General features: G+C 24.3%; 3 protein-coding genes across 3 annotated transcripts; all 3 read left to right on the top strand.

Moving 5' to 3' along the window:
• Nucleotides 1-608: 608 nt before the first annotated feature.
• Nucleotides 609-2,639, top strand: PCHAS_0617300 (thioredoxin-like protein; the record flags this gene model as incomplete). Its single annotated transcript, XM_016797513.1, has 8 exons — nt 609-1,277; nt 1,377-1,496; nt 1,600-1,697; nt 1,783-1,843; nt 1,937-2,031; nt 2,138-2,201; nt 2,337-2,483; nt 2,595-2,639. The coding sequence occupies 8 exons, from the start codon at nt 609-611 to the stop codon at nt 2,637-2,639; spliced, it is 1,299 nt and encodes a 432-aa protein (XP_016653456.1).
• Nucleotides 2,640-3,681: 1,042 nt separating this feature from the next.
• On the top strand, nt 3,682-7,290 carry PCHAS_0617200 (conserved Plasmodium protein, unknown function; the record flags this gene model as incomplete). Its single annotated transcript, XM_733063.2, has 1 exon — nt 3,682-7,290. The coding sequence occupies one exon, from the start codon at nt 3,682-3,684 to the stop codon at nt 7,288-7,290; it is 3,609 nt and encodes a 1,202-aa protein (XP_738156.2).
• A 1,117-nt stretch (nt 7,291-8,407) lies between these two features.
• On the top strand, nt 8,408-10,018 carry PCHAS_0617100 (serine--tRNA ligase, putative; the record flags this gene model as incomplete). The annotated part of the gene is made up of 1 exon (XM_735931.2): nt 8,408-10,018. One exon carries the CDS (start codon nt 8,408-8,410, stop codon nt 10,016-10,018), a length of 1,611 nt encoding a protein of 536 aa, XP_741024.2.
• Nucleotides 10,019-11,305: the final 1,287 nt, after the last annotated feature.

The raw sequence follows: 11,305 nt of genomic DNA, 5'->3' as shown, positions 1-11,305 counted from the left end.
ATTTATACATATCATTTAAAATTAAAATGAGTTAGTATAGATAAATAAGTATGGTACTATAATTAGAAAAAGGAATTTAAATTTTGTATTATAAAAAATATATATGTTATAACATATAAATGTAAATTTTTGTTAAATAAAAAAAATATGAATATTTTTTTGGTTATTAATAATAAACGACAAATATGATTGAAAAAAATAACACATAGCACACTTTTCATCTGATACGCTCACATATTTGGTAGATTTTGCGTAATACATTAAAAATATTTATGTACTATATTATATAAACATTTATACTTTTTATTTATATACATTATATATATAAATATAATATTGTAAAACAACAAAATGAGCAGAGTAACAGAAAGAAAATGATATATAGAAAAAAAGAACAAATCATTTTTTTATGATATATATAAGGCACAATTTAAGTGTTGATACCTTATTGTAAGAAGTTTTATATTTTAAGAGTTGAAACAAAATCATATACCTATTTTTTAACATTAATTTATCGACTAATAAATGCTTTATGTATATTCATATTTACACAAATATATAGATAACACAAAAAAACATAAAAAAAGAAATTCATACAAAGCATAGAAATGAATAACATACTACTAAGGATCAACAGTAGAAAAGCGATACTACCATGTAATAAACGCATGTTTGTTCATTTTAATTATCCTTGTAGAGTCGGAAATTGTGCTAATAAGAGTATAAATGCAAAAGTTAACTTTAAGAACATTATACAAAGGAACATTACAAACGCGGCAAATGTGGACAATAAAATAAGTTCAAATCGGAAAAAAAGAATATATATGTTAAGTATACTTATTAGTAGCATATTAGGTTATGGAGCTTTCAAATGGGATGAAAAAAAAAAAATATCAAATTTTCTAAATGAAATGACCGAAATATCTGATGAGGTTTTTGATAGGATAGATAATATCGTACTATTTGTTATAGATAAAAATAAATTGAGCGACGAAAAAAAAAAAGTTCAGTTTTTAAAACATGAAATTGAAAAACTCAACATTAAAAATTTAAATTATCTTTATACATTTCATGAGGAAAGCAGGGATTTTGCTTGCTATATTTATAAAGGAAGGAGACGAAGAAATATAACAAAAGAAGAGTTAGTCGATACTAGTTCCATAAAAGAAATATTTGAACAATTTTTTGTACCTATTAGTGAAGATTCTGAAAAATTAAATAAAGGAAATAATGGGACATTCCCAACGTATGTAACGCATGACACATTTGAAAAGGAGGTAATTTATAAAAACATTTAGCTCGAATTATATTATTTTTATGGTTTCAATGCATATATATATTTTGTATACACTTTTGCAATTATTTTTGCTTTTCAGGTTATTGAGGATTCCAAGAAAAATGACATCCTCTTAGTTTTGTTTGAAAATACATGCTTCTTATGCTTTTTATACAAGCCTTTTATAAACAGCTTATACAAACTATTCAAAGAGAATAACGTAATTAAATTTTTAAAGATATACCCATACCTATGTATATTATCACTATTTCAATAAATTTGTACACACATATAATATATTTGTCTTTGTTTTTATTATTTAGATTGAATTGAAACTAAAGAAGTATAATATTGAGAAAAATGATTATGCGCCAAATATGATAGTTTCTAGGGGAACACCAACCTTTTTGTTTTATACCAAGTATGCCTATGCAGATTTATGATCTGTGTATATGGAATGCTCATGAATGCATATATATATGTTTCTTTTTTGGTTGACTTTTCAGAGGTAAAGGAACGAAGCTCGATGAATATAAACCAAATGAAATTATCGAAAAAATAGATAAGGTACACTATTTTTTGAACAAGTGGCTTTGTTTTATTGCACACATTTGTAAAGCTTCTATATTTATTTATAAAAATTAATATTCCTTATTTTAGATGGTTAAATTACCCAGTGACCTTAAAGAGGAAATTATAGACAAGGTCGAATCAATTCATGCACGAATGCACCAATTTGGCTTGCTAACAATGTGGTATGTTTTTATTAAAAATCGAAATATGAATATAGTTACAATTTATTTGGATAAATGCCTATATGCTGTGTTGTGAAACATACGAATATATTTATATTTATATTAGGACGACAGAGTCAAAGGTTATAGAAAACACTCTTATAAAAAGACACATAAAGGATATACCAAATGTAATACTGAAAAATATACCTGTCTTGTGCATATCATGATTTTTATTAAATAATTGTTATTTATTGCATACAACTATATAATGTGTTTATATATTTATGCATTAACATATTTGTTACATATTTTTTTTATTTAAGAGTACCGACGACGAAAGCATTTACAATGAAGTGTTAACTGCTCTTATAGAAGAGGATTCGCAAAGAAATGACTTAATTGAGGATAGTTTAAATTTTATAAATGAAAAAATAAAAGAAGCCGAAAAGGGTTGTTACGTAGCAGCTTTGGTAACTTCAAAAAAATGTATTTATACATTATGTGTATGCAGCTAAAACAAATTGTATATTTTTCATATATTTTTATTGGATATTCTTAATGGCTATTTTTTTTTTTTTCAGATGATGGCTAACGAATTAATAGACGAAGAAAAAAAAATAATTTAAGCTAAATATTATTGCCGTTCAGATTTTTTTAAGAAATTATATATACAAAAAAAAAAATATATCGAAAATTGCTTATAAAAATATAGTGTGGAACTGAATTTGTTTATATAAGAAATAATATTACAATTGCTAAATTTAGTAGATAAAAAAATATACCACTTTTTTGGTTTTTTTAGCACACATTCAAAAAGTGTTAAAAAAAATAAATAGTTATTTAATATAAAAATGATGACTGTTCAGAATATTTATTAAAAACAAAAAGAAAATGTGTTATTTTTTATTATATTTTTAAGTATTTGAAATATTATGAAATAAAAGGAAAAAATTAATATTGAATGTAGAATGTAAATTTATAATAGACTTTAAGTGGACACTTGAACATTTTGTACGTTGTTATAGATTAACAATTTTACACAAGCACCCACACACAAAACATATATATGTATATATTGTTAACATATTAGGATTTTATTTTTATGATTAATTTTTAAGTTTTATTTATTTTTATTTATTTTCATCCGTTTAAATGATTTGCTTATATATTAATGGGAACAATATATATGCATAATTGAGGATGAAAAAAAATATATTATTTTTTGCATTATGTATTTTTTGAATATATTTATAATTATATTTTTCTATTCATTTATTTTGTACAATTTTTATTTTAGTTTTTTTGTTTTAGTTTTTCGTCTTTATAATTTTCATAATATATGCGTATGCATAAATATAAGCACATTGTTATTGTGACCATGTGTTGCACATTTGAATGCTTTCTACACTTTATACCTAGACACCATTAGACATGTACAACTTGTTTAATTAAATTATAAATAAAAAACATTGTTTACACTGTTAATTATTAATATTTATGTGATAATTATTGCGTTCTTCTTTTTACCTTTTAAAAAGAAAAGCATTATTTTTTATATTTGAAAAAATATTCATTGAAATATGCTTATTATATGACAATATAATTATTAAAAGTAGACAAAGAAGAAATACGTTATATGCTAATATATAGTAGTGATATAATATAAAAATGAAAAAATCAAATAAGTTAAATATCCTAGTTAAAAATGTTAAATTCTTCGTTAAAAAATGTAGGGAGAAAAATAAAAAATTACTAACATTAAATAGCTTGGACGAAGCAGATGATGAGTATACAAATGACGCAGGAAAGTTCTTAGATGATAAAATAAGTTTTCAGAAGAAGCTTAAAGGCGGTTCTATGGACACCAATAGCTCCAAGGGTTTTGATGAATCCGAGCCCAATATATATAAAAAATATGCTACCACAAATAGTAGTGAAATTAAAAAGATTGATTTTCAAGATAATTTTAGAAATAAATTGGGGCATTTAGATAAAAATCACAAAAATTTAAAGAATAAAACGTCCTACGAAGAAAAAGAGGATAGCAATCAAAACCTTGATATAAATTATAAATTGGTTGATAATGAAAGAATGGAAAATAATGAAGATGGGCTTTTAAAATTACAATCAAAAGATAGAAAGCTCGAATATGTAAAAAATGAAATTATGGAATATGATTTGAATTTATTAAATTTATACAAAAAATTGGAAAAAGGCTCAAAGAATAGTAAATCATCTAAAAAAAATAAAGAAAAGGCACCAAAGAAAAATTTATCAGCTAATGCAACATCGGTAGCGAAAAAAATAAAATTAAAAACACACCATACGCAAAATTCTGATGATTTAAATATAAAAAGTGATACTTTTTTAAGAAAGAATATTTTTAAGAAGAATAAAAATAAAAGCTCCTCAAAAAAAAATGAAAACAAAATTGAAGGAAAAGCCGAAGATTCATTGTTGTTTAAAAATTCAAAACAACATAGCAAAAACTCTCTATTAGTACATAGTGAGAAAATTTCAAAATATTATAGTATGGATTCTTTAAATAAACGATTAAATAAAGTCTATTCTTTCCAAAATAGTGTGTCTAATAGATTACAAAAAAAAAGTAGCTCGTCAACGTATGACATTGGTTGTATGTATATGAATAATGATACAAGCACTAAAAGTTCTAAAGATTTAACAACAAGGAAGTCAAATGATACTAATTTATTCAATAGTTCTAAAAGTCTTCGTCAATTCAAATTTTTAAATGACAATAAAAAAAATATTGAATATTATAAAAAGATGATGGAATCTTTAGAAGGGACAGTTGGAAAACCAAAAAGTAAAAATAATAATAGTGGGTCTATAGATAATATTATGAAAATAATAAATAGTTTATTGCATGATTATGTTCCCAAATTAATTGATCGATATGAATATTATATGAACACATTAGATGGAAAAAATAAATTGCTGAGGCAAAAAATAAAAGAATCTCTCGATTTTGGAGATATTCAATATGAAGAAATTCGTGAATTAAAAAGTCAATTAGTGCAAAAAAATCATGAAAATATGAAATTAAATGATACAATTGGCACATTAAAAAATAAATTATCTTATATAAATGAGTTGGAATTAAAAAATGCAGAATATTTAGATGAAATTGTTCTTATGAAAAATAGAGTAACATATTTAGAAAAAATAATAGAGGAAAATGATCAATCTAAGGAATCTTATGAACTTCGAAAAATGAGGCGTAATATGAAAAATGTATATAATAAAATGAAAAATGAAGTAAGATGCATCAATAAACTAAAATCCAAGCATTTTAAATGGCATAAAAAGAAAAAAATTTCTTTGCATAGATGGATATATTTAAAAAGCAAATTAGATGAATGTAGAACTTTAACGACTTATGAAAAAGCTAGTGATGAATCTTCAGTAAATACATCAAGTGAAAATTATGAGAGTAAAACTTTTGAAAAAAAAAGCGACGATGAAATTTGTGAAAACGAGACTCAAACAATGGAAGATATTAAAATAGTAAAGGAATATGCCGATAAAAATGTTGACACTAGTGATTTGAATATGACCAATAAAAAGACAGAGGAAGAGGATAATGAGACATTACACAAAAGTGAAGAAAAAGAGTTGGCAGCCAAGAAAAATAAGGTTCCAACAAAAAATAAAAAAATAAATACAATTTTAAGCAATCATACATTTATACAGTTATTGAAAAATGAAGAAAAAATAGCTAACGAAATGCAACGGAATAATTTCACTTCGATACCTAAGGAAATTTATCCATATTATCATTACTTTTATAGTAATATACTAAACAATGAAAAGTACAAATATATTAATAATAAAAGTATTGAATTTTCAGATGAAAATTATTTGTCATTGTGCAATAAATTAAAAGAATGTTTTTGCGAAAATTATTTTTCCGAATGGCCAAATGAAGCTAACAATAATAATATAGTGCATGAGACAATTGTTCCATATTATTCTGATGCCATCCCATTAAATGGAAAAAGAGAATCATCTGATAACAACAAAAAAGTATGTAATATTTCATCTGCCCCCCAAATGGTAAATGACGAATGGAAATATATGATTATAAATAGCGATGCTAGAAATGAAGACAAAAATGAAAAAAAGAAAAAGAAGAAATTTTACAATCTCCCTTTTGATTGTTGTTATAAAATAAATAGAATATTAAGCGGGACAATAAATTGTTTTTTATGGGAATCAGAAGATGCACGCGATGGACAACCAAATGGAGGATTTTGTGAAAAATCTAGTGGAAGGAAAAAATATTTGATTCCAAGCAATAGGTCGTTAATAAATAAAAAATTAAAAATAAACAGAGGAAAAAATTTATCTTCTTTTTCTCATAGAGACATTTCTAAAAATAAATATAAATACTATTGTAATCAAGTTGATGGAAATGGTAAAGTATGCAAAGATAGTTGCGCTGGTGAAAAATCTAGAGCAATGAATGATCAAATTTGTAGAAATAGTGCATGCATGAATGGGGTTATTAATGATACGAAAAATCTTACAATTCCTGATAATAATAGAGAGGATATAAATATAATTGGAAGTGTGAACAATTTAGAGGATCACAAGCAAAATCATGAAACTGCTCATAAGAACAATGACATGGGAGATAAAAGTGAATTGAAGGAGGAAAATGATGAAATGGATAAAAATAATATTAGAAAGAAGAGTGAAAAAATTAACAATTTTAAACAGTTTTTATTAAATTATAATAATTATTTTTCAGGAAGTAGAAAGGACGAATATAAAAAGGGCAACAATACATATAGTAATAAACTGGTTAATGAAACATATCCGATTGATAAATATTATATAGATTGTAGTATAATCAATCCAGATTATAGTACCATGCATAATAGAAATGAAATAAATAATACCAAAAATAATTTCATGCACCATTTGAAATATCCAAAGAATGTTAATAGTATATCCGTTATGCCCAATTTAAAAATCGACAATGTTGGTTGCGAATTGAAAAAAATCGAAAAAAACAAGAATACTATTCTTAATAATAACAACATGAACATTTCATGTGATCAGGAATGTAAACAGTGGCATGGTTTGAAAAGCTTACACAACAACCAGGAAGACACAAAAAATCAAACACATCATGCATGTGCTAAAACAGTAAGATATCTTAATCCGTTTAATCAGTATATAGATATAAACATAACAAACTATGATGAAATTAATAAATACCTTCATGATCATTTTCTATATTCAAAATGAATGAAAAACTTGAGAGGCCCCCCAAAGGGAATAGAATACTAATAAGCAGATAACCAGTCGGGAAATAAAATAGATACCCACACATATGAGAAATACTTGATATAAGCTTGTCCCATTATATACAAATTGGGGCATCTATATACATATGTCTAATGTATAGGTATAAAAATGTATATATTCAAACATATACAATAACTATAATGAAAGGACGTGGGCATTCAGCCACACGCTCTATACTGCATAAACATACATACACGTATATGCATGCATTGCTATTTTTGAATAAAATGAGATTGCTTTATGATTTATAACATTTTTCAAGCATGGAATATATGCATATGTGTTATATACATATATTATATATTACATGATGCAAAGTATTTCTACGAATAGATTTGGTTGATTTTTAGTAAAATTTATTTATATGAGTGAAGGAAAATTAAAGTAAAAAGAGTTTCCTCCCGCCAATGATTTATATATATATTTTTTTTTGATGAATACGATTAATTTGGAAAATTAATAGAATTTAATAACATGATACAAAAAAATAAATGGTTTTGCTAATATTATTTCTATGTGTATAATGTATAAAAGCTTGTTCAAATGAGAATAATATCACGCAAATTATTACATAATAGAAAGAAAAATATGTTAAAAGTAATATAAACATAAATTTTGTATAATACAATAAAAAACAAAATTTATAATTTTTTCCTATGGCTCCTTTTTATGCACAACAATATATTTGATATATTAATTTTATATATCCGTTCACTGTATATATTTAATTTATTGATTATATTCGTCGATTAATTATTATTTTATTTAAAAATTTTGAAATATTATATTTCTTTGATTTCGCTATTTATTTTCTTTTTCCTTTATGTTTTAACGTATATAACTTATATTGTGTAAAAAGAAAAACACTTAGATAAAAATGTATCATATTGATCAAATAAATTAACACAGAAAGCCTACAAATAAATAAGCATACATATTATCTATGCGTGTATAAGCATATCTATGTACATAAATACAGGTGTTTGTACTACTTGGTTTGGATAGAACTTTTTTAATAAAATAATTATATTTTCTTAGCAAAAAAAACTTTGAAAAAATGGTCTTGGATATCAATTTATTTAGAACTGAAAAAGGAGGTAACCCGGAAAAGATTAAAGAGTCTGAAAAGAACAGATTTAATGATGTAAGCAATGTAGATAAAGTTATAGAATATGATGAGAAATGGAGAAAGAGTATATTTAAATTAGAGGAGTTAAAAAAAAACATTAACCTAATAAATAAAACAATAGGAAATAAAAAAAAAGAAGATAAAAATGCTAATGTTGAGGATTTGAAACAAAAAAGTTTAAGCATGAAAGAAGAGATTCCATTGATCCAAAACGAAGAAAAACATTTATTAAAACAAAGAAATACATATTTAGCAAAAGTAGGAAATATATTAAGTAGTAAAGTTGTAATTAATAATGATGAAGAACATAATAAAGTGGTTCGAACATGGGGAGAATGTAAAAATTATGAACCAACCGATTTAGAAAAAAGTGACACAACCAAAGGAGATACTCCTAATACTAAAAGAGAAGTAGGTAACAATAATGATGGACAAAATAAAGTTAATATAATAAGTGAAATAAAAAAGAAATATTACTATCATTATGATTTGCTAAGAAAAATCGGGGGAGTGAATTTTAAGAAAGGAGTTTTAGTAGCTGGACATAGAGGTTATTATCTTACTGGTGCAGGTTTTTTATTAAATAATGCTATTATGCAATATGCTATAAATTTTCTTGTGAATAAAAAATATACACCTGTATATCCTCCGTTTTTTATGAAAAAAACCATAATGGAGGAATGTGCAGAGTTAGATGATTTTGAAGAAACATTGTATAAAATAAGTTCGTCAAGTGTTGCTAGTGCTGAGGACCCGAAAATTACTGCAAATAATAACAGTAATAATATTTCGAATGAAAAATCAAATAGAGACGACTTATTTTTAATAGCCACGTCTGAACAACCGCTATGTGCATTACACAGAGACGAAACATTAGAATCAAGGTATCTGCCTTTAAAATATGTAGGTATTTCTTCCTGTTTTAGAAAAGAAGCAGGGGCACATGGAAAAGATATTAGAGGTATATTGAGAGTTCATCAATTTGATAAGGTCGAACAATTTTGTATTTCTTTACCACAAACAAGTTATAAATTACATGAAGAAATGATAAAAACTTGTGAAGAATTTTATCAATCTTTAAATATTCCATATAAAATTGTAAATATCGTATCAGGAGCTCTTAATAATGCTGCTGCCTTAAAATATGATATCGAAGGATATTTCCCTAGTAGTGGACAATATAGAGAATTGGTATCATGCAGTAATTGTACCGATTATCAAAGTATTAATTTAAATATTAGATATACCGATTCAAATATAAAAATAGCAGGTATTACAAAAAGTTCAAAAGATAAGAATGACGAAAATACTAAAGATGAAACAAAAGATGAATATGTTGATAGTGAATATGAAAAATTTAATCATGATTTTCCTGTTGAAAATAAAAATTATGTTCATTTATTAAATGGTACTATGGTAGCTGGTCAAAGATTTTTATGTTGTCTTTTAGAAAATTATCAAAATGGAGAAGGTATTATGGTTCCTGAAAAATTAAGACCATACATGAACAACACTGATTTTATTCCATTCATAGAATAAGTATTAAAAAAAAGGAAAGAATAATAACATATGCGAACTTTATAAATATTTTATTACCTTTTAAGTATGCTTTACTATTTGTTCTGGTGAATTATTTTTTTCATTTTATTGTATTTTTCTAATTTTTTTTTCGTGCGTATAGCACTTTATTGCACAAGTTTGTATTACTACATTATATTTTATTGTGTACATATTTATTATATGAAATTTATATTTTTTTGGGGGGTAAGAATACCCCACTACCTCCTATATCTTAACTTGATAAAAAGAAGAATGAACACAAAGCTGTGTAATTTTTAAAATAATATCATTATTACATATTTATAAGTCATAAATAATTCCCATATGGGATCTATATAGGTACTTTGAGCAAAATAAATAACCTTTTATTAATCTAGCTTTTATAGAAATAGGATGTTCAAAGCTTGATATATACATATACCCAAGTTACAAGCTGAATGTTTTTTTTTTTTCATACATGTGATTAATCGGCAACATATTTCAGCTTATTATGTATTAAGGATGCTCAAAATATTCCTAAAAATATGAAATGGTTTTTTCTCTTTTTATCGAATTGTAGTACAATGGATACAAAATATATCACTAGACCTGTAGACAATTTTTGAATACTTTTCTGACTTTAATTTTTAGCGGCTTTGCAAGTTAAATTTCGTATTGAAAATAAACCAAAAAATATTTATACTTTTTTATTTATTCATATTTTTTATTAAATGTAAAATATTGCTTCCTACATATCTCTAAAAGCAAAACGAATAAGATTAGCATACTAATGTGAAGGCTCTAAATATGTGTAATGATTTTTTAATTTGTTGATAAAATAACTGATAAATGTTTTACTGTAACAATTGTTTAAAAAAGTATAAACTGTGTACTGTTTTAAATAAAATTATTCATATTTAAGCACACACATTTGTTCAATAGGGAGAAACATACATACTTATAGACAGAAATGTGTTAATATACATTATCAAAATGTTTGTATTCATTCATTTATAAGTCTCATTTATGTTAAAAAGGATCCTTAATTTGTTTATTCTTCGAAATTAAACAGATATATATATATATGTTTTTTTGTATGTTTATTTTAATTTTTTATATTTTTATATATTTTTTTATATTTATTATTTTTTTTCCATGCACACTTTTCCACAAATAAAGAGCCAAGGATATTTTATTTTACAGTTATTAAAAAAAATTTTGAAACAGTTACTTTTATGATTATACATATAATATCTTCATATATTTATTCACTTTATTCATTGTATA

The sequence above is a fragment of the Plasmodium chabaudi genome, assembly GCF_900002335.3.
Source record: "Plasmodium chabaudi chabaudi strain AS genome assembly, chromosome: 6".
Classification (NCBI taxonomy): Eukaryota; Apicomplexa; class Aconoidasida; order Haemosporida; family Plasmodiidae; genus Plasmodium; species Plasmodium chabaudi.
The sequence above is the reverse complement of the archived record's forward strand: the minus strand, read 5'-3'. Positions and strand labels throughout refer to the sequence as shown.